Source organism: Triturus cristatus, chromosome 7 (genome assembly GCF_964204655.1).
Source record: "Triturus cristatus chromosome 7, aTriCri1.1, whole genome shotgun sequence".
Classification (NCBI taxonomy): domain Eukaryota; kingdom Metazoa; phylum Chordata; class Amphibia; order Caudata; family Salamandridae; genus Triturus; species Triturus cristatus.
In genome coordinates this window covers 1,581,018,349-1,581,042,072 of record NC_140590.1, presented here as the reverse complement: position 1 = coordinate 1,581,042,072, position 23,724 = coordinate 1,581,018,349, and the positions used below count along the sequence as shown (strand labels likewise).

Here is a 23,724-nt window from a genome sequence, read left to right as displayed (position 1 = left end):
TGGTATATCTGCTCAAAGTACGAAATCTCTCCTTGCTAACCAGCGAGTGTAGTTACCTACGCACCTGATTGACAAAGAGCCCAATGAAATATATATTGATATTTCGAGATATTTTCTGACTTTTTTTTAGAATTGATAAATTGAAAATATAGTCTTAAAGGTTTCTCAGTAACACATTTTAGCGAGTGTTTCATTATGCAGAATTATAGCGGCGTATAGAATTTGGGATGTGCAAAAGCCACACACATGTTAATTTGTACATTTCATTTGTATGTTGTTTATCCATGGGGAACATATTTTTCCCAGTGGGGAAATGTACTTGTCAGAACCCGTTTCAGAAGGCCACGGGGCAAGCAGGAGTTACTGGGTCCAACCGAGGTGAATAAGGCCTGTTTCTTCTGATCCCCCGGGGCACACCCTACTATAGATCCCGCTCAGCTGGGTCAAGCATCTCCTTCTGATTCTGTTAGTGGTGTGGCACAAGCAGTCAAGACCCACTCAAAACACTTCCGTAAACACCATCTGGAATGAGGGCCCAGGAATGACGAAGAAGCAAACAGCACAAATTATATATTCACTCCATTTTATGGCCCCAGTGTGGGCTACAAGTTCGTTTTCAGGAAGTGAGTACTCTCCATTCAGATCTTTCATGAAAGCCGCAATCTCCTCATCCCACTTATTAACCCAGGAGATGGGGCAAAGGGTTCGGTACACACAATAGTACCACTGGTAAGGGTACGGGTCGACAACTTTCTCCTTCAGGGAGCACTCACAATGATGAAAACCAAGGTAGTTCAGATAGCAATTTCTGGTCTGGCTCTCATTAGGAAATTGTGCATCGAAGGAGGCTGTTTTGTAGTTTTCCAACTTCTTCCGGATTTCCTCTGCCATTGCCTTGCTATCTGTCATTACTGGTTTAAAATATTCTGCGTATCGGAGGGGGGCCCTGCTGCATTGGTTATAGTCTATTGATCAACAAAACCAAGATGTAGTCACTTGGAGTCAAATAGGGTTGCACAAACTAAAGGCGGCATATCCCCTTGGGCCCAGTAGGCCCACTTCTCCGCTTACATTCTCCGGTTGTGCGAAACCTGGCAGAGGTGCAGTGTGGTCCTGGCTCGGATTGGCAAAGTCAGGCTGCACTCGCTCACACGCGCAGCTCCTGACGGGTGCGACCTCTCTCGCCTGAGCCGCGCCCACCACTGTTCTGACGATTGGAGTTGCTCCGGCTCCAGCCACACGTGGTAAGTCCTTTCTCTTCCTTACTCAGAATTGGGAGCAAACTGCTTACTCCAACGCAGCTCTGTCTTCTCTTTCCTCAGGCCTTCTCTGACACAAAACGCCCTGCGTCTTGGTCGTAGCAGTACTTTCGGATCACAGCTAATGACCCAGACCTCCGGTCTCAGTGCTCTGAGCAGCCCTTCATTGCATACGTAGTCGCTCCAACTGACCTAAATGTCTGGTCACACTGGCATCAGGGTGCCTCTCCCAACGGCCCCTCCTGGCTTATGGGGTTGTTGCAACTTTCCACTTATAGGCAACGGCCTGATCAATGTGCCACAGTAACTTGGCATATGCTGCCCCTCCTGGCATACACTTACCAACTTCCACAAGGCTGTACACAGGTGATGGCCAGATCGGTCCGGCACTGCTCCTGATGCATGGCGGCCGCTCCTGGCATACAGGTTCACCAAACTTCACAACGCAGCACACGGGCAATGGCCCGATTGACATGGCACTGCTCCTCACACCTCACTCAGAAGCCCAACACGTCTGGGCTCCCCTCTGGATCTCGCTTTCTCCAACATGATCCTCTACCTCACTGGCACACCGGTCTTAGCAAGCAGGCATGTACTGGTGCTTCAGACTCCAGGGGCTGGTCCCCTCACCCAGCAGGGAGACTAGCAGGCTGTGTCCCCAGTCCTGGTCATAGGTAAAAGTCTTGCAGCCCGGTTGGTTGCTCCGCAGATGACAAAGTACAGAGTCTCATACTCCCCTACTTATAGTTCTTTTCCAGACCCAAGATGTGATTTCGGGTGTGGACGTTTGATGTTGGTGTTCTGCTTCTCTGAAATGGACTCTCTCCCCTTTCTTCTTCCTCCTGAAGGATGTCTTTCAAAGCAGGCAGGACTCCGAAGCTGATTAACCCACAGCAAATTCATTGGAGTGACCAGAGTTCACACCTGGGTGTCGGGCACAGTGATATATGCATCAAAGGTTAATCCTGGGCCCTCAGCCCTACCCTTTATGATTCTGTTATCAGCCCTATCGCCCCCTTCCTGAGATATGTCCAGGCCCCTTTGAAATGCACAGGAAAGTCTGGATCCCCCTTGTCCAGTGCTTGCCCCACCCACCTCAAAGGAATGCAGCAATACACAAATCTGTGTGCAGGAGTCCTCTACTACTCATTTTCACCAGGCAGGCCTGGTCTTCCCAAAATGTACATTCATAGTACAGTCACTCTCCAGCACTGCTACCCTAATGCATTATGCTACCACCAGCATATTCACATGCAACACACAAACTCTGTCTGCGCACACTGTTCAGGACCACAGTCCCTCTGTACTGTACCAAGGTATGTCACTTCAAACACACACTACCAGTGCACACACATTTACCATATGCACACTTTACCACACTTCCCCTTCCGAGAATGCATGCCCTCAACACATGTTATCATGCATGCACTTGCACATCAACTTGATGCAGGCCAAGGGTGAGTTAAACACAAAGCAGTGGAACTTTTAAAAAAGGTGAGTAAGCCGGTAGGCCTCGCTCCAGTGACATAGGGTAACAAGCATTTGCAATGCAATAGGTCTCGCAATTATAAGAGTTTGAGCTATTGGCATTGTAAAATTACAATTCCTTTTATTTATGTTTTGGTCTTAAAACAAACAAAAGGCATTGTCATTTACAATGTCAGTAGCATAAACTCGCATAAAAGCAGTGTGGGGAGTGCAGCAGTGTGCGGCGTGCAGCATTGTGCGGCGTGCAGCAGATGTGGGCAGTGTGCGGCGGGCAGCAGTGTGCGGCGGGCAGCAGTGTGCGGCGGGCAGCAGTGTGCGGTGGGCAGCAGTGTGCGGCGGGCAGCAGTGTGCGGCGGGCAGCAGTGTGTGGCGGGCAGCAGTGTGTGGCGTGCAGCGTCATGCAGCAGTGTGTGGCGTGCTGCAGTGTGTGGCGTGCTGCAGTGTGTGGCGTGCTGCAGTGTGCGGCGTGCAGCAGTGTGCGGCGTGCAGTAGTGTGCGGCGTGCAGCAGTGTGCGGCGTGCAGCAGTGTGAGACGTGCAGCAGTGTGAGACGTGCAGCGGCATGCAGCAGTGTGTGGCGTGCAGCAGTGTGGCGTGCTGCAGTGTGTGGCCTGCAGCAGTGTTTCGTGTAGCAGTGTGCGGCGTGCAGCAGTGTGCGGCATGCAGCAGTGTGCGGCGTGCAGCAGTGTGCGGCGTGCAGCAGTGTGTGGCGTGCAGCAGTGTGTGGCGTGCAGCAGTGTGTGGCGTGCATCAGTGTGTGGCGTGCAGCAGTGTGTGGCGTGCAGCAGTGTGTGGCGTGCAGCAGTGTGTGGCGTGCAGCAGTGTGTGGCGTGCAGCAGTGTGTGGCGTGCAGCAGTGTGGCGTGCAGCGGCATGCAGCAGTGTGTGGCGTGCAGCAGTGTGTGGCATGCAGCAGTGTGTGGCGTGCATCAGTGTGTGGCATGTAGCAGTGTCACGGTTGCAGCAGTGTGCGGCGTGCAGCAGTGTGCGGCGTGCAGCAGTGTGTGGCGTGCAGCAGTGTGTGGCGTGCAGCAGTGTGTGGCGTGCAGCAGTGTGTGGCGTGCAGCAGTGTGTGGCGTGCAGCAGTGTGTGGCGTGCAGCAGCAGTGTGTGGCGTGCAGCAGCAGTGTGTGGCGTGCAGCAGCAGTGTGTGGCATGCAGCAGTGTGTGGCGGCATGCAGCAGTGTGTGGCGGCATGCAGCAGTGTGTGGCGGCATGCAGCAGTGTGTGGCGGCATGCAGCAGTGTGTGGCGGCATGCAGCAGTGTGTGGCATGCAGCAGTGTGTGGCATGCAGCAGTGTGTGGCATGCAGCAGTGTGTGGCGTGCAGCAGTGTGTGGCGTGCAGCAGTGTGTGGCGTGCAGCAGTGTGTGGCGTGTAGCAGTGTTACGCGTGCATCAGTGTGTGGCGTGCAGCAGTGTGTGGTGTGCAGCGGCATGCAGCAGTGTGTGGCGTGCATCAGTGTGTGGCATGTAGCAGTTTTGGCCTTTAAACAACATGTCCTCCCCATTTGTAGGGTTTCTGTGCTCTGTGTTAGGCAGGCTAACCATTCAAACATGCTCTGTAAAGCTTCAACATGATAAAAGCCCCGGCACCTCTTTGGTTACAAATTAAGCACTAGGAAAGTGGCTGTAGCCAAGACACTATTGAATTTTAGTTTATATGCTCTGTGTTACGCAAACTAAATAAAGACATATACAGTGTAAAGCTGCTGCCTCATCAAAACACCGGCACTTCCTTTGTTACAAATTAAGCACTAGGAGGGTGGCTGTAGCTACGTGTTTGCAGCTACACACAAATAAAAATAATAACGTAGCTCCACTTTAGGTCATATTTATGTTTGTGTCTATAGAAATATCAACTAATTTGTCCACAATCACAGGCTATTAAGCATATTCAGACATTAAAACCTGGTTTCAAAACTCGTAGGTTAGCAGTAGTGGACTTTAAAGAACATCCCCTCCCCATTTTTCCGGTTTGTGTGCTCTGTGTAAGGCAGGCTAAACAAAACAACATGCTGTGTAAAGTTGCCACCTAATCAGAGCCCCGGCACCTCCTCTGTTACAAATTAAGCACTGGGAAAGTGGCTGTAGCCAAGCCACTATTAAATTACAGTTTATGTCCTCTGTGTTACGCACAATAAAAAAAAAGTATGGCGTGCAGCAGTGTGTGGCGTGCATCAGTGTGTGGCATGTAGCAGTGTCACGGTTGCAGCAGTGTGCGGTGTGCAGCAGTGTGTGGCGTGCAGCAGTGTGTGGAGGCATGCAGCAGTGTGTGGCGTGCAGCAGTGTGTGGCGTGCAGCAGTGTGTGGCGTGCAGCAGTGTGTGGCGTGCAGCAGTGTGTGGCGTGCAGCAGTGTGTGGCGTGCAGCAGTGTGTGGCGTGCAGCAGTGTGTGGCGTGCAGCAGTGTGTGGCGTGCAGCAGTGTGTGGCGTGCAGCAGTGTGTGGCATGTAGCAGTGTCACGGTTGCAGCAGTGTGCGGTGTGCAGCAGTGTGCGGCGTGCAGCAGTGTGTGGCGGCATGCAGCAGTGTGTGGCGTGCAGCAGTGTGTGGCGTGCAGCAGTGTGTGGCGTGCAGCAGTGTGTGGCGTGCAGCAGTGTGTGGCGTGCAGCAGTGTGTGGCGTGCAGCAGTGTGTGGCGTGCAGCAGTGTGTGGCGTGCAGCAGTGTGTGGCGTGCAGCAGTGTGTGGCGTGCAGTAGTGTGTGGCGTGCAGTAGTGTGTGGCGTGCAGCAGTGTGTGGCGTGCAGCAGTGTGTGGCGTGTAGCAGTGTGTGGCGTGCAGCAGTGTGTGGCGTGCAGCAGTGTTACGCGTGCAGCAGTGTGTGGCGTGCAGCAGTGTGTGGCGTGCAGCGGCATGCAACAGTGTGTGGCGTGCAGCAGTGTGTGGCGTGCATCAGTGTGTGGCATGTAGCAGTTTTGGCCTTTAAACAACATGTCCTCCCCATTTGTAGGGTTTCTGTGCTCTGTGTTAGGCAGGCTAACCATTCAAACATGCTCTGTAAAGCTTCAACATGATAAAAGCCCCGGCACCTCTTTGGTTACAAATTAAGCACTAGGAAAGTGGCTGTAGCCAAGACACTATTGAATTTTAGTTTATATGCTCTGTGTTACGCAAACTAAATAAAGACATATACAGTGTAAAGCTGCTGCCTCATCAAAACACCGGCACTTCCTTTGTTACAAATTAAGCACTAGGAGGGTGGCTGTAGCTACGTGTTTGCAGCTACACACAAATAAAATAATAACGTAGCTCCACTTTAGGTCATATTTATGTTTGTGTCTATAGAAATATCAACTAATTTGTCCACAATCACAGGCTATTAAGCATATTCAGACATTAAAACCTGGTTTCAAAACTCGTAAGTTAGCAGTAGTGGCCTTTAAAGAACATCCCCTCCCCATTTTTCCGGTTTGTGTGCTCTGTGTTAGGCAGGCTAAACAAAACAACATGCTGTGTAAAGTTGCCACCTAATCAGAGCCCCGGCACCTCTTCTGTTACAAATTAAGCACTGGGAAAGTGGCTGTAGCCAAGCCACTATTAAATTTCAGTTGATGTCCTCTGTGTTACGCAAAATAAAAAAAAAGTATAAAGTGTAAAGCTTCTGCCTCATTAAAACACCAGCACTTATTTGTTACAAATTAAGCACTAGGTGGGCGGCTGTAGCTACGTGTTTACAGCTACACACAACAAGTAACATGATACCTACAACAAGTTAGGACTATTGGCTTTGTCAATCGTTGTTAGTTGCATAAGATAAATTAGCAGTAACTGTGGCTTGTATATAATATTGAAAAAGCATCCACTTGAAGCCCTAGTGACACCACGACAATGTTACTGCTCCTGAGTTACAAAAAGAGGCACAAGAATCCAGAGCAGACATGGCGAGTAAGTTGGCTGAAGAGGTGGGGGTGGCAAATGGTGTTCACGGGCGCTTTGATGTCCTCAGTGGCCGCGCGGCTCACTGAAAACATCAAAGCGCCCTCGAAATGTAAGTGATCGGCTGTGTGACAGGCGAAAGTGAAAGACGAGTGCTTCCAGGCTGCCAAATGGTGCGCGCGCCCGGCACACATGTACAGTAGTTGGCGGCCTGAAAGCACTCGTTTGCACTTCCAAAAGTGCTTACTATAAGTCTCGCCAGAGCAGCGCTAAAGCGCTGTCTCAGGCGAGACCTAAAAAGGACCTGTTCACTACTACTGATTACTACACTGTATGCTGCCACCGCCGCGCTTGTGCTGTCTAACTCCTGGTGGAGGCGATAGCCTTCCACCACTATGAGGGTAGCGCTTTGGGTGCCCTCCAGGTCCAACAAGACCTCAATCCATAAGACAGACCTAGGTCATGGTGCACATGCATGATCCATGTTCGGCTTATGACAATAAATCAGCATAAGGGATCCAGACAATAATACAGTCGGGTACTCAGGGCAGGGGTACACATCTCTCACCATGCAAAGGACTTCCATCCCAATAGACCCTGTCAATTTAATGTTTATTTCCTGAGAGTGAAATCACCTACATAGCATTGGTGAATCCACTGTAATTTACAGGTTTATGGGTGTTCTTTGACTTTTCCAAGTGGATCCAGAGTGGAGTCCACATGCTCTAGCATAACTCTGGAAGTGTGAACGTGGAAGTTCCTCCATCCAGACAGGATTTATTGTACTGTGTAATCCCATTTGGCAGAGTAAAAGCCGCGCATTTCCCGTTCTGTGAATCAGGAATACAACCGTACCAGCATTTTTTGTGTGCTGCTTAGTCATGGATGCTCATTTGGGATAGCAGCTTGCCCTTCTGTTCCCTTAGCTTTGTTTCTGTTGTTCTTGGGTTCAAGAGTCATGAAGGTTGCTCCTTGCTTCTTTGCACCCCAAGAGCAAAGAGGTTGTTGCAGATCTAATGGTGGGACAAGGGATCAAACCTATCATGTCATCGGGGGAGCATAGCATGCACAATGTCACTCCCCCTGGGATTCAGTGACCGTAAAGTAAAATTTATGTCTACTAAAACAAATCAGAGTTGGGCCCTGATAAGCATACGTAGTTGCTGCAACTAACCTAAATGTTTGGTCACACTGGCATCAGGGTGCCTCTCCCAACGGCCCCTCCTGGCACATGGGGTTGTGTTAACTTTCCACTTATACGCAATGGCCTGATCAATGCGCCACAGTAACTTGGCACATGCTGCCACTCCTGGCATACACTACTTCCACATAGGAAATGGGGGGCTGCTTTTCCCTAGTACTGTGGCAAAGACTGGCCTTTTCCCTTCTGCAGTGGTATAGATTTGGTTACCTTTCCCTTGTACAAGCACTGATCGGCTAGTGAGTGTCACAGCTAGGAAGCCTAATGTGGGTTACTACTCCGCTTTTCAGTAGCTCAGTGTATTAATCATTTATTTTCCATTCAACTGAAATGTCTATATATTTTATAAGAATTGATAATCTAATTATTCCTGTTGATGCCTATCTCTTGTACGAATTTTTACGACAACTAGGTGACGTTATCTTTGTGTGTCATTTTTTGTCTTTGAATCTTCATTAGTGTTATCCGAAAATAATTGATAACTTGAAGCATAAGCCATGCCATAAATGTACATTGTGCATCTCTGGCGCGTCCACCTGCTAGTCGACAAAACTTGTTTAAAAAAAAAAATCTGTTTATAAGGTTTTATTACAACATTCAAAAAGTAACACTGTTACTATGAGGCACATAAATGAAATGTTATCCATTATCCCACACCTGTATATTCACCACATCAACAATCCTTCATCCCAATCTGCTTCCATTACCTTGACTAATGGCCACCAGCCCAAAAGCCCTTTCCGGTGGTCCCGTCCCATCTCCACCTTCCTATCCCACCTCTCCGGCCCAGCCCCCGCTGCCCGTATACTAGTTGACAAAACTTGGCGGTTGCGCAAGGTATTCCAGTGCCAACAGAGTTAACCTGCTGGTATGAATGGCAGTTATTAGACTTGACAAGCAAGGCATTGAATAGCTGCTGGGAAGTTTTTGTTTGAAGATATTTTTGGAAACTCTAATAAGCGCACATACGTACATAGCAAGGCGGATATCACGAGGTAGCTTAAAGTTCTTTCCTTGCTAATGGAGCATTAAATGCAGTTTTGTTGCCCACTCATCGCAAAAGTAAGCTCTTTGTGTTTTTTTAATATTAGCAAAGTAGAGTAAGGCTTTTGATCAGTGCTTAATTTGAGCTGGTGGTTTCCGGTGCTTGGCACAGGCACTTAATTGTCAACACCAGCTCTAGTGACTGTCCACCACATGGTGGCGCTGTCTGAGATGCGAACAACAACCATGTTTATTAAGTCAAATGTCATTGAAAATTAATAATCCCCGCCTCTCACGCCATTATTATAGCTTTGTGTGGCCTGAAATAGTCTGAATTGTCACACTTATAGGAGTGTGATGATTAGGTGTTATGTTGGTTCTGTCATTGGCAGCGCTGGCGGGGGCAATGCATAGTGCAGGCTGCAGTGGCCTTCCGAGAAGGGCCCTGGCACTTAATTTTTTACAAATTGAGCACTGCTTTCGCTGAAGCGTTATTTTGACCATATGTTGTGTACCCACTTGGTGGGTAGCAATTATTCCATACTTAATGTTTATACAACGCTGGGCTGCTCAGTCGCAGAATACATGGGAATGGTTGGTCTTTCCCTTTTATAACAAACTGCTTTCTGAGTTTATTTTACATTTGTACACCACCTAACATGTACACATCTTTGATGCTTGTTCAGAGCCACAGGGATTGTGTTGGGGAAGGACCCATTTATGTGGCAAGGTTGACAAAATTATTCAGCAAGACAAATATGTGGTACCCCGTGGTTCACTTTGTGGCTGTATTACCTCTCTATTCTGTCATTTTTATGCATGTTAACACTGTCTGGGCAAAGGTTTTACCTCAATAATGTCAGTTTAAATGCAGCAATCAGAACAGAAACTGAAAGGTGAACAGTTAATCTTTGGAAATGACCAGCCACTGTGCTACAACATGTGTGTTGCTGTATTTTTAGTAACTTTTGATCCCTTTGAGATAGAAACTATTTTGTTTAGCATGTTCAAATTATGCACCTGTCCAACTCCTCTTCCCTGGGCTTCCAGCCAGGTGTCCAAGAGAAGGCAGAAGAGGTGAAAGGGGTCATCCTATCACCTCTTCCTTGTTTGGGACTTACAGGGAATGGAAAGGACCTATGATCATAGTCCTTGTCCTGTTCTCCACCTACCCTTTACTTGATCCTTGTCCTGCATGGCCCTTCACTCCATGCTCCTGCTACATACCTTCCACTGGGTTATTCCCCAACCTAGCCTTCTCTCTTGAGTTTACCAATCCCCGCTTCAGGGCATAAACTTGCAAACCACATCTACTTCGGTATCTCTGGACTTGCACCCTCGTCTCTTTTGGATGGAGCCAATAAAACTTTTCTAAGTTGTCTTGGGACTTCCATGACTAACTTCTCCAGTTACCTCATCGAGCCTCACCACCTCCATAACAAGGAGGGGATAGCACACCCTCTCTGCTTCTATTCTTCGAACATGTACGTAGGTCGTAGGATAAGTGCTACCCATATCTCTATAAACATTTGCATACATTCCAGCAGCATTGAAGTTTGGCACTATATCACGGCATGTGTAGACCTTGGTGACTTAACACAACCCTTCCCAAGTAGGTAATACTACAACATCACTCTTCTCACCAAACATACAATTTCACTTGGAACATTCAAAGTGCTTTGAGGTCATACTGTGGTGCTATACAAATGCTAGTTAATAAAACCTGCAGTTGCGCTATGAAATGCTAAATAACAAAACACCCATAGCGCTATAAAATTCTAACAAAACATGCAGTTGGGCGCTTTAAAATGCAGCTTACCTAAACATACAGTTGCGTTCTAAAAAGTGCTAATTAACAAAACATGCAGTTGCCGCTATAAAGTGCTAATTGACAAAATATGCAGTTGTTCGTAACACAAATGTTAGTTAGCATGAGACAAAGTGAAAGGATTCTTAAATTAATCTCAGCATCTGGCGTTCGGTCTGGCCTGTATTCCAGTCCATCATTTTTCACCCACTGCGGATCGCTCAAGACCGCAACGATTCATATGCAAATGAGCCTTGAGCCTGCCCCCATCGTTACAGTTCAGCCTGAAGTGGCACGCAGATTCCATCCAATCAGGAACGCAAGCAACTTCAGACCAGTTTAGGCTTACTGGGCCACACCAGGGAGGTGCAGCTCAAGTCCACTGACCACAAACCCACATCTGGGTGCACTCATCACAGTAAGGGCGGCGGCTGCAACAAAATTATAGAAAAAATACTTGAATTAATCTGAGCCAGTGTCGACGAGGTCCACTTTGCAGTCCTATGGTTTTCATCCACTGTGCCACCATGGGCGTCAATCCACCAAAATGCCAGGGGTAGTGGAAGTGACTTCACATGGCAATTTACCATTACTTTGACTCACAAACCTATGCTTACGCATACACACACACATTCACAGTCTCTCTCACATAAACACACTCTCACCTGCAAGCACACATAAAGCATACATTTAAAATCAGATGGGGTCATATTCCACCTAATTGTAGTCCATTTTTTTAATTACACTAATAGTGAATAACATTATTCACTATTAGGGTAACATTATTCACTTTTAGGGTAATAAAAAAAGGGACAGAAAACAAGGAAAGTAGTGCCCCAACTGGTGTCCATTTGGACGAGTTGCCCCTGTGTTCCAGGCACTGATTTTGCCACCTCTGAGGCCACGGGTCACAAAGGCAGTGCCAGGGGTCGCATGTGGCAAGCATGGGGTCGCAGCGGCGACCCCTAAATGATGCCCATGTGTGCCACTTTGGAAAGCGACCAGTGATGTATAAATCATTGTTTTTCTTACCTTCGTAGTAACACTCCAGCCTGAACTGCCAGCCAGATTTACTCCAGAAGGGAACACAGGCAACCCTAGACCAGTTCAGCATATTTGGGCCACATCAATTAAGGGCAGCCTGTGTCAACATAGGCTCCATACGATAAGACCTATAGCAGTGGGCTTGCCCCTCCTCCTGTACACAGTTGTGTAATAGTTTTGTCTTATTTGTGGTTGTTTTGTGCCACAATTTCCTTATTTTGTTGTATATTTAATTGAAACTTTTAATTTGAAATCTTTAATAGTGAGTGCGGCGCCCACCTCAGGGACACCGCGCTCTGCAATACAATAGGTATCGCTTTTGCAAAAGTTTGAACTATTGGTATTGTAAATTACAATGCCTTTTAATATTATAAAAGGTATTGCCATTTTCAATGCCAATAGCTCAACATTTCATTGTAAATGCCGGTTGCTTTTTGGGACGGGTGGGCTTGGTGAGGGGCAGAGTGCCTCCTAAGTAGCTCTTGGGCCTCCGAGGCCCCGCCCCCTCCTCAACGGTGGCATCAGTTTGTAAATTGGCAGGTATGATACTCGGTGCTCAAAGTGCGGTGGATGTTTCCAAGTGTGTAGCCTCAGGGCTTTGAAATATATCCTCGAAAAGAATTTCAACACACACTTTCTGTATTGACGTGAAGCCAGAAGTCGCAAGTGTATTGTGATACTCAATGGTGTGATGTTTTCATATTTAGCTTAGGAGCTATGGGCCTGACGTATACCTCTTTACGTGAGGAAATAATTTAGTACATAAGGACCAATATTTTTAAGTGTGAGCCTTTTGTTTGTTTCAGTTGGTGTAAGATTTTCCTTTTTAACAAAAAAAAAAGTTGCTTCTGTTTCCAAACCCTTAACAAGTGTTCTATTCCAGGTTTTGTGGCTAAAAATACTCCAAGCAGACTGTTGTAAAGACCCAGCTTTGCTCTTATGTCCTTTTGTGAACAGGAAGACTCTTGTCCACTCCAATTAATACCTTTTTGTCCGTTCTCCTTCTGCGGTTCCCAGTGCTGGAGAAGAGCGAGTTCAAAGACGAGTCTCAGTTCTTCCGCTTCTACGCCGATGAGGAGATGGAAGGGACCAGTTCCAAGAATAAACAGCTGCGCAACGACTTCAAGCTCATTGAAAACGTCTTGGCCAAGACTCTGCTGGTAGGAAGTGGGCGCTGTCTCTTTAAACAATGGCATTGTGTAGTCGGAGCGATGAGGTCATCAGAGTGGGACGTTCCTTTATCTAGAACCGTTGCTCCGCTGCTCTATGCACATGATCTCATTTTTCATACTTCCGTTTTAGGGGTCGTGAAACAGCTAAATAGTACCCTCTTCGCTGTGCTCCATTTGGGGGGGGGGGGGGTAAAACTTGAATCAAAATAAATATAGTGGCTGTAAATATGCGCAGGCGCGTAATTTTAATCTTTTACCAAGTATCACCAAAACCTGGAGCCCGCCCACAGGAAGTACAGCTCATTCATGTCCCTCAGTGGGATAATGCGCCCATTTACCATACTGTGTAAAGGATTTGGCCTGGGACAGTCCATGCTAAAGTGTGTGCCCAGTGGATGCAGGGTGGATTTCAGACCCTGGCCTGCTGTCCCACTTCCCCAGTGCATCTTGATGTGGCCTTTATACCCTTTTGTGTCTGTCGCGTCGCGTCTCAGCAATCACCACCACGCAGCCAGGTCAGTTTCTATTCTTTATTACATGCATATGTATCTGCAGCCAGCATGCTGCACGTCCTGCCTCGTCCCCCGCTTCCTGTGTGTGTTGCCCCTCACCCCTTGACCGGAACTGGTGTCCGGTGACCTCTCCTGCCCTCTGCCCTCCTCGGGGTCCTAGTGCCTCATTTCTCAGGACACTACATCTCCCCCCTTTGTCACAACGGCATTACGACAGTAGCATTCGTTGGTAGTAAAATGGGACAGTCTCTTTTGTAGTCAGTTGCAGGATGTGAACTGTCGACTGATGTGACGCGCGAGATGCTGCCTAGAGCGGCATTTCACATTTCCTCTATTAGTCTCTTCGGTCTCACAATGTCTCTTCTTGGCCTCTCCACCTGTCCTTGGCCCTCCTTTGGCCTTGTTGCTTCTGCGACACCTGCTCCATTGCATTCCTTCGTTGTTGTTATCCCTTCGGTGCCTGTCACGTGTTCTTCCTCTTTTTCTTCTTTCAAGCCTTTGAAGTGTGAGCTGTTCCTTGTGATTCGCCTGCTGTCTGATTCTGCTGTTATCATTGTTCCTTTCACTTGTGTTATCGTCAATTGGTCGTGGGCAAATGCACTGTCCGACTTCCGTTGTTGTCTCTGTCGTACAATGACAGTGTCTCCTTCATGGAGGTGTGATTTGGTGGCATGTCGTCTTCCATCGGCATATTCCTTCATTCTCTTCTTGGCTGCCTCATCTTTTGCTGCCACGCCTTCGTGCCCCGGCGCGGCCAGTCCTTCTATCTGCGGCAGCCTTGTTCTGCTTGTCCTCCCTAGTACTAGCTCCGCCGGGCATTTCCCTGTAGATCCATGAGGCGTGTTTCTGTAATCCCTCAGCATTTGGCATAGTGCTTGTCCTAGGGAAATCTGCGACAGTTTCGCCCTCTGAACTGCCTTCTTGATGTTTCCCATAAATCTTTCGACCATGCCGTTTGCTTGCGGCCATAGTGGTGTTACCTTTCTGTGCTGTATTCCGAGGTAAGCCATGAACCTTCGGAACTCCTCTCCTGAGAACGGAGGGCCATTATCCGTTTTCAGCGTCTCCGGGGAGCCCCATGCTGCGAATATGTCGTCCAGAACAGGTAGCGTTGCGGCTGCTGACGTTGAGGAGACTGATCGCACAATCGGGAATCTGGAGTATTCATCTATTATGACCAGTAGGTAAGTTCCCGCGTCTAGAGGTCCAAAGAAATCAGCGGCCATTGTTGTCCATACTGCTCTTGGTAGTTCCGACATTTGCAGTGGTTCTTGTCTTGCAGGCGGAACCGTCGTTTGACAGAGGTGACAGGCCGCTATCGTATCTTCGACTAGACGATCTAACCCCGGGAACCAAACCTTTTCTCTCAGCAGTTTTTTTGTCGCCACAATGCCCCTGTGTGACTCGTGTGCAATGCTGACCACTTGGCGTCGTAGTGAACGTGGAATGACTATCCTGGTGCCCCTCATTACGATTCCGCTGTTTGTCTCCGAGAGTTCCCCACTTATTTTCTGTAGAGCCAGCATCTCCTCCTTTTGTACTCCTCCCTTCCATGTGCAGTTGTTGTTTATATGTCTCCATCTTTGCTGTATTGTCGTTTCTCTGGCCGCTCGCAGTGTATCATCTTTTTCCGTTTCTCTCTCTATCTCTGTTAGAGTTACTGGTGCCGGCGTGCTTTGCTTTAGCACGAAGTTTAAGTATTCTTCAGCCATTGAGGCCTTTTTTTCTGCATGTGGCAGCGGATGCCGTGACATGTAGTCGGCTGGATTATGCTCTTTCCCAGGTTTGTGGACAATTTTGAAGTCGTAGTCCATTAGTCTGATGCCCCAGCGCTCAATGCGGGGCGGCATCTTTGCTGCTGGGTTGCCGTAAATTGTTACTAGTGCTTGGTGGTCCGTGATGATGGTGAACGGCTTTCCGTACACAAACATGTGGTAATGCTCGCATGCCCAAACCACCGCCAAGCTTTCTTTCTCCGGCTGGGAGTACGCCTTCTCAATGTCTGTCAAGCTTTTGCTGGCATATGAGACAATCTTCCTTGGTGACTCCTTTCCCGGCAGGTGTTGTGCTAATATTGCACCCAACCCCACTGGGCTGGCGTCAACCGTCAGCTCGGTGCAGAGCCGAGGGTCGAAGTATGCGAGGTGCTCCGCCGTCATCACAGCCTTCCTGATCTCTTCGAACGACTCATTGCACTCTTGAGACCAGACAAATTTCTGGCCCTGTTTTGTTAGCTCTCTCAGCGGCGTGCTCACTGTGGCAAAGTCTTGTATGTATCGGGCACAGTAGCTTGCCAGGCCTAGGAATGACCTTATTTCTGCCACATCTGACGGTGGCTTTGTCTTCTTTAGCGTTTCCACTTTGCTGGGATCAGGCCTCATCCCTTTTTCCGAGAATATGTGTCCGAAGAAAATCAGTTCTGTTCTCCCTAGCTCGCACTTCTCTCCATTTAGTGTTAGTCCAGCCTGCTTTAGATGTTTGCACACTTGCCTTAAGGCGCTGTCATGTTCTCCGTCTGATTTCCCAAACACTAGGATGTCGTCACTGTAATTGAAACTGTTGTGTACTGGTCGTATCACCTGTCTTATTGTCTCCTGAAATATTTCGGCCGCTGACGAGATACCAAAACTGAGCCGTTTGTATCTGAATAGTCCTAGGTGCGTGGAAAATGTTATGTACCTCGACTGTGGGTCCAGCTCTAGTTGGTGATACCCTTTGTATAGATCTAGCTTTGAGAATCGGCACGCCCCTGTCAGCCTGCTGATCATGTCGTTCAGATGAGGTCCTGGATGACGTTCCCTCGATATTGCAGTGTTCGGTAGTCTCATGTCCACACAGATCCTTATTTTGGACGTATTTTTCTTCAGGACTGCCACAATCGGTGATACCCACGGTGTTGGCCCGTCTGCAGGCTCAATTATGTCTTGCTGCAGTAGGTTATTTATTTCTTCCTCCACTTGCGGTTGTAGGTGGATCGGCACTCTCCTGTTATGCTGTGCCACTGGTCTCACCGCTTCATTTATGTGTAGGGTGACCTGTTTGTCTTTTAGCTTCCCCAGTCCCTGCAGTATTTCTTGATATTCTTGCAGTATGTTTTCTTTTTCTGTCATGTGGTACGTCATCGCCAACAGCCCCATGACTTGTGCCGTGACGTTACTCAGCAGGCAGGGCGCTGGGATGTCCCCTTTCAGCACATGTATTTCTTCCTGACGCGTCACGTCCTGATATGTTAGCGTCTCAGTGAACTTGCCCATGTTTTCTACTGGTGTCTTTGATCCCCACGTGAACACATCTACTGTTGATGGCGATAGCGTTGGCCTTGTTCTCATTTTCATGTACTCGGACATGCACATTATGTTGCATGTGGCACCATTGTCTAGCACAAATGTTGTTCTGTGGCGCCCGACGTCGATGTCTACTGTGGCCGTCTTTTTTATTTGCTGTTTCTCCACCAGCTGGATGTGTTCCTGCTGTCTTCCTTCTTTGGGGGTGTCGGACATGAGGTATAGCCGTGCTTCTCTCCCAGCCGTCGTCTGTTCATCCGACTCTTCCGACGAGCCTCTCTCTGCTGTCTCCATATGTCTGGCGTGTCTGGTGTCTGTTGTCCCTTGTCTTGCTGTTCGTCCCCTCTCGTTCCTAAATTGCCTGCTCATGCAGGTGCTTGCGAAGTGATTGTCCCTATTGCATTTTCTGCATTTCTGGCCCATTGCTGGGCAGGTGCCAACGTGTGGGAAGTCAAAACCGCATCTGTAGCATGGGACCGCTTGTTTCCTGTGATGTTGTTGCTCCCTGTTGTCGTTCTTTTTGAAATGTTCCGTCATCCGATGTGCCATCGCTTCTCCTTTTTCTTTTCCAATTTGTATTTGTTTGGCATGCTGCGTGGCCCGTGCTTCTGTGCGGGCCATCGTCAGTATTTTCTCAAGTGTTGTTGGTTCTTTTAGGATGCGTGCTCTGAACTCTACTGATAAACACCCTACGATGAGGCGCGTTCGTATTGCTTCTTCGTTGTCAAATTTATCGAATTCGCAGTATGTCACCAACTTCCGCAACCTTGTCGCGAAGTCATCCATGCTTTCTTCTGGTTGCTGGCATGCTGTGTGGAACGTGTACCTTTCAAAATCGATGTTGCGTTGGGGGTCGAACTTCTCTGTGAGGCACGCTTTCGCGCCTTTGTAATCCGCCGTCTTTTCACTTGGTAGTGTCATCATTAAGTCTTCTATTTCGTCTCCGGCAAGGTTGACCAGCAGATCTAATTGTTTGCTCTCTGCGACGTCCGTCGCACGCATGTATCGTTCAAATTGTCGTAGCCATCTCTCCCATCTGATGCCTGCTTGCGGTTCCGACATGTTGAATGGCAGCGGCCTGCGGAACACAGCTTGTGTGCTCCTTATTTCTTCGTCACCCATATTCTTCCTTTCTTTGTTTTATTTATGTACTTCTTTCCTTCTTTCTTCTTCCTTCTTGTTCCTCTGGTGCTATTGCCTTTCTTTGGCACCTTTTTCTTGTCGTTTTCTCCTTATTTGGACCTTTTTCGTCTATTTTCCTTTTTTGCCTGACTCTAAAATGGCCTCCCGGCCTTCCTGTGCTCCTATTGGCCCAAATTGCCTGACTCCAAGATGGCCGCCGCACTCTCGCGCGATTTCGCGCTGTTCGGGACTTTGCCTGACCTTTTAAAATAGCCGCCGTCTATCTTGGGCGCTGATTGGCTCAATTCGCCTGACTTTAAGATGGCCGCCTCCTCTCGCGAGAGTTCGTTGAAGCTCACGCACGGGAGGGATCTTAATCTTTCCTTCAGTTTCACTATCGCGCTGCTCTTACTTCTGTTAGCAGCGCCGGGGTGGGCTCCCGCAACGATGTTTTCTTCTGCTGGCGCTTCGGACCAGGGTGGGCTCCTGGCTCCGAATTTTGTTCCGCGACCGGGTGGGCTCCGACAGTCGCCGCGACGCGTGGATTTCGATCCCGCCTCGTCGCCAGTTGTCGCGTCGCATCTCAGCAATCACCACCACGCAGCCAGGTCAGTTTCTATTCTTTATTACATGCATATGTATCTGCAGCCAGCATGCTGCACGTCCTGCCTCGTCCCCCGCTTCCTGTGTGTGTTGCCCCTCACCCCTTGACCGGAACTGGTGTCCGGTGACCTCTCCTGCCCTCTGCCCTCCTCGGGGTCCTAGTGCCTCATTTCTCAGGACACTACAGTGTCATGCTCTGTGTCTTTCTCTGCATCTCTTTTCTCGCCTCCTGCAGAAGAGTTGAAACCATCCTAGACTATGCTATTCTGGAATTCTAGAATTGCCCTCTGTTGTGATGTCTCATATTTTGGGTTGTGCTCTTGCATAGTGAGGTCATGGGATTGAGCATAATTTCTGTACCATGGCATACATGGACACTTTTCTAATTTGACAGTGACTACATTCCATTTTCCAGCCAGGCATGCACTTGCCACATTTCCCTTTATTAGTTTTAGTTTAATGATATTAAAATACTGCATTATTATTTTAAGTAGAGATAGGCACAGAGTATGACTAAGGTACAAATGTTTCCTGTCACAGGTTGGAGCATTGAGCTTGGGAGAGTGACGCCAAGGGTGGCTCTTCTCGGCTGAATACCTTTACCTGGGTACTCCATCTGCCTCTCACTGATAAAGCCCAAGAAATGAAAAATGCATCTCCATTGTTTGTGAGACTCTTCAAATGAGTCTCGCAGTTCTAATTGAACTGTTCCTTGAGTGTGTACTCAATACCTGTTTCAGTGTGCGTGGTCCCATTCTCTAAGGACACAAACACGGTATAAGCAAAATTAAAAAAACAGGACTGTCGAGTGGTTAAAAATATTTCAGTGAAATCAATTTGTACCATGTCTACAGGATCAACCACATAGCATTGTCATGCACAGGCAAAAGTCTGTACCACAACATACCAAGATGAAGTATGTAATGTATTTTCCCAGCTTGAAAGATGACCTGTAGGAATGGATTCTTTTGTACCATCTCTTAAGAACCATTTATTTTGGCTTCAGTGCAGGCCATAAGAGAGTATGCAGAGATGACCTAGACATTGCCTTGGACAAGCATGGCATTTCAACCCTTTCTATGGTGACCCTGTGAAACCCATTTCATACCTTTCATTTAAAGAGTGCACCTGCAGTGCCTTTGAGGCCCGGCAGGGGCAATCTTGCAAGGAATCCTGTCGTTTTTGCAGGTCAGCATCCAACCGATGGCCGTGGATCCACCTGTGACATTTCTGGTCTCTGCACTTTTAGCTCATCCCTGGTCTTCATGGTCTCTTGATGATTGTCAGGCATATAAGTGGCCACTGGTTACTTACTTGATATCACCCTAAAACTGGAAGTAACAAGGCTGACAGAGTTGCTGCTTATTTCTGTTGCCGTAGAAGCTTGATACGATGATGGGGGTCTGTACAGCTACTCGCTTCTTTGTATTGAATTTCCTGGTGCTTGGAATTGCTACTGCTTCTACCATATGTCTAGAGGGCATTGGGTCTTAACCTCAATTTATGGCTAAGATTAAAACTGTTGCTTTTACTTCTGATCAGGACCTGCATCTGGGGGGCTGGTGAACTAGTAGTAGCAGTAGTCTCGGCCTGCGCTAATTAGGTGAGAGAGCTAAAGGAGATCCGCCCTTTCACATCAAAACGTGCCCAAACTCTTGAGAGGTTTGATTTTATCCAGACTAGACAACTGTAATGTCTGCCGACCGCGTTTGCCTGGGACAATTTAAATTCTGCAGGTGATTAAAAGGTGAGAGTAAGACCTTTCTTCAGTCTGCATACATTTGACCATGTCTTGACCGTCTGCCAGTGCCTGTATCTGGAGCCTGTGACTCAGTGCATTGCTTTCTAAGATCTTGTCCTTCGCTCATCGGGTGTTTCATGGCCTTTGATCCAAGGGACTCCGTTTTAGATTACCCCCCTAATGCCTCTGCCCTCGCATTGATTCCTAAAGCTTTACACATGTTAACTGTCCTGCCACAGAAGAGACTGGTTTGGAGGGAGGACCTTTCAGTGTCCTTGGCCAACACCCTTGAAATCATTGACCGGTTGCTCATTAGTCTTTTGGACACTGTTGGAAGGTGGGTTATTGGTAGGGGCAAATGTAGGTCTGCCACTGGCAATAAGGCCACTAACACATAATAGGACCCAGCATAGGTCTTAGAAAATTATTCCTATGCTCAACCCTTGGTAACGTGGCTGCGAGCAGACAGGCTTAACTTCAAAGACGGGTACGTAAAGCATTTAAAAACACAATTTCAGTAAATAATTAAGACACAACACAAAATAAAAATCCAACACCAATTTATAAAAATAGGTAATATTTTTATCTTTTAAATGACACCAAAACGAAAATAATCCACTGTAGGGAACCAGAGATAAGAATGTTTAATGATTAGTCACTTTCTAGTGCTTAGAAACCAACAGTGCCCCTTTTAGTCATTTCTTTTTCTCTGACCGGGACACACCTTTAGAAATGGTTCTGGAGAATGTCTCACCACTGTGCAGCCTTCTCCAGCAGGCTGGGTCCAGTTAGAACTCCTTCCTGAAGTTCTGCTTGCGGGTCCCAAAGCATCCAACACACTGTCCAAGGTTCTGGAATCTCCAAGAGGGTCCTTGAAAGTGTGAAACTTCAATTCCGCAATCCACTTGAACAAAACCCTTTCAAATCCACTGGTACTCCAGGCTGGGGATTCTTTGTGGGGATGTCCAGGTGAGCTCTGTTAACCTGTAGCTTGCAGGGAGTCTACTTCTTAGTCCTTTTGTAGCAAGGTAATCCACAGGGCTGCAGTTCTCAGATGGTGCAGTTTTCAGAGGTCAGGCCTTAGAAGTCTTTGCACAGCAGAACTTCACAGCAGGGTACGTCTTGCTTCAGTAAGTTTCAAGCAGCAGATCTGGAGAGCTCTGCCCCTCTCAGATACTTATTCAAAATTCTCTGGGTCAAGCCACAGGTCACCTCTGACCAATGAAAGCAGGGTAACTCCTCATAGTGATGACCACATCCTGCAGAGTGTGGCATTTTGTTGTCCCAAAGTGCATCATTCTTCCAAATCCATAATGGCTGATTTTCCAGCAAGGAGGTAAGAGCTGGCTAAACACACCCCCTGGTATGGCTTATTTCCATGGACTCTCCCCCTACCACCTGCACATACCTTCCTTAAGCCTAGCCCGGACTCCTGGTCAAGAGTGTCAGAGTGAAACTGAAACCCAGGCCTCCCCTCTGCCTTTGAAGAGCATAGTTTACGACTCCACCTCCTGGCCTGGCATACCTATAGACCAGCACACTGCCCTCCCAGCAGAGTGGCCCTTTATCACCTCTTCAATGCAGCCTGGCTAATCCACTTAACTCTGACCAATCAGGGCAGACCACTGGAAGGCTGAATTTGGACTTACAAACAAGAAAGTCTTATAACTTCTTGTATGTACACTTCAGGAGAAATTCAACAATATAATATTGTTGGATTTACTACTATCATTCTGGGAAGTCTTTGAATGGTCCGGCTAGTCCTCTCCTCTCAATATTTATTAATCAAAATCTTCCTACCATGTTAACCTATGGGCCATGGGGTTTGCAATGGGGAAAATGACTTGGGTCAGTTTTCTAGCACCAGGGCTTATAAAAACATATTTTATAAGTATTTCCCTAATCTCAACAGGACCCCCACTACCTGTGCAACTAAGGGAGACTTTAGCGGTTCTGAATCTGGAGAAATATTGCAGATCCTCCTTAACCAGGTTTTCTAGCATCAAAGTCGAATTTGAACAGCTCTTTACTTTTTAAAAGCAGTCCTGGCAACCAGGGCTGGTTTTAAACTGACCCCAGGCTTCAGCAGAGCACACATGCAAGTGCAGAAAAGCTGCTGGCCTCTAAACTGCCATGCCCCACGATACTGGGGACCTCTAGGTAGTTTCAATCCCCTGCCATATTATATAAATCTAATGTGTTCCTTTCAGCTTGGCACTGGCCCTGGGCCTGGTTAGGCAGAGCCCAGGGTCAGTCAGTGTCAGTTACCACCAGTTCCAGTCAGCAAAAAGTTGGGGGGTGCCCAGGGCACAGGATGACTTTGCAACAGACACTAAACTGTCTTCCGCAAGGTCCTCAAAAGACCATCGTTATGTTAATTTTTTCCTGTTTTAATTTTTCTTACAGGAGAGTGCTGATGTCTAAAGGCTTTGAAGTGTACCTACACTTGCAAGTAGTTTCATTCATTCATTCACTGCCTCCTGATCATAGCCAAAGTGTAGTTTGACTTGTTGCCACTCTCACATCCTGAGCTTGCAATGATGACCAGAGACAGCTCTGAGTATTTTGCTAAGATTGTTATAGATTGGTGAAAGCTAATTTAAGTAGTAGGGGGCTACCAAGAAAGGCGAAAGCAACACTAAAAAGAAAAGAGTAGACTATCGACTTTTCATTGTTTCATTTTATATAAAGAGTTGTGGTTGGACATATTCATAACGAATTATATGCCCAACTATGAGATTCCATGTGCATATAGTTGTTTATGTGAAAAACACACTTGTGTTCTATGTAATGAGTCGGGCAATATGTGCTGGTATCAGTAACCAAAGCAAGAAATATGTGCACCCCTCATAACGTTCCAAAACGTTTGCATAGGGAAATTAATCCATGCCAACTAGCACAACACTGATCTCATGCAACAATCCAAAGGGTGCCCAAATAGTACCTTTCTCACCTTTATAGCCACACTAGATCCCACTGTGCTCTCCACTGCAAGAAATTGTATTTTTGACAAGATTTCACATCTAAGCATTGCTCGGGAAGGCGGAGTTCCTGCCTTGGAGCCAGCCTTGTGCGGTATTGGTGCTCAGAAATTGAGCAAGTCACGTGTAGGCTTTCTTCAGCCACTGTACTACATACTTTAATGTCAGAGAAGTCCAGGAAAAACAAACCCCAGTTCTATGGACGTTGGCTATCTAATCGGATTATGCCCCTGTGATTGCCCGCCTGTCCCAATCAAACTGGTCACCACGGACAAACTCCAAATCTCGGGGTTCAATGTACCCTCTTTTGCCTCCTTGGTCTTTGTACTTATAAACTGCACTCCTGGCTGATGCTATGTACAGTAACTCACACAAGTCGTATTGTGTGACCCTACCCCACTGAGTTACTTTTCCATGTACTATGTATGTTCCTCACATGGTTTGTGAGATGATCTTGTCTTCGTGTGAAGAATCTCCCCGTGCTACGTATTTTACTTCGCTGCAGCCACGCACCATGACGTGGTTGCGAGTGCGCTCTATCTCATTGCTCTATGCAAAGAGTTGTGCTGTCCATAGATAATATGCTCTTTGATGTGAAAGTGTTTAAAATTAAATAATAGTCAAGGATGGATATTTTTAATACATCTAATCAAA

At 47.5% G+C, this 23,724-nt stretch overlaps 1 protein-coding gene across 1 annotated transcript in view; it reads left to right on the top strand.

The window, feature by feature from the left end:
* Window positions 1–23,724, top strand: part of PREX1 (phosphatidylinositol-3,4,5-trisphosphate dependent Rac exchange factor 1) — an 824,667-nt gene that overhangs the window by 580,217 nt on the left and 220,726 nt on the right. Inside the window, exon 17 of the mRNA XM_085619426.1 lies at window positions 12,673–12,815. Coding sequence (XP_085475552.1) covers window positions 12,673–12,815 — 143 coding nt within the window. The remainder of the gene's footprint in view (window positions 1–12,672; window positions 12,816–23,724) is intronic.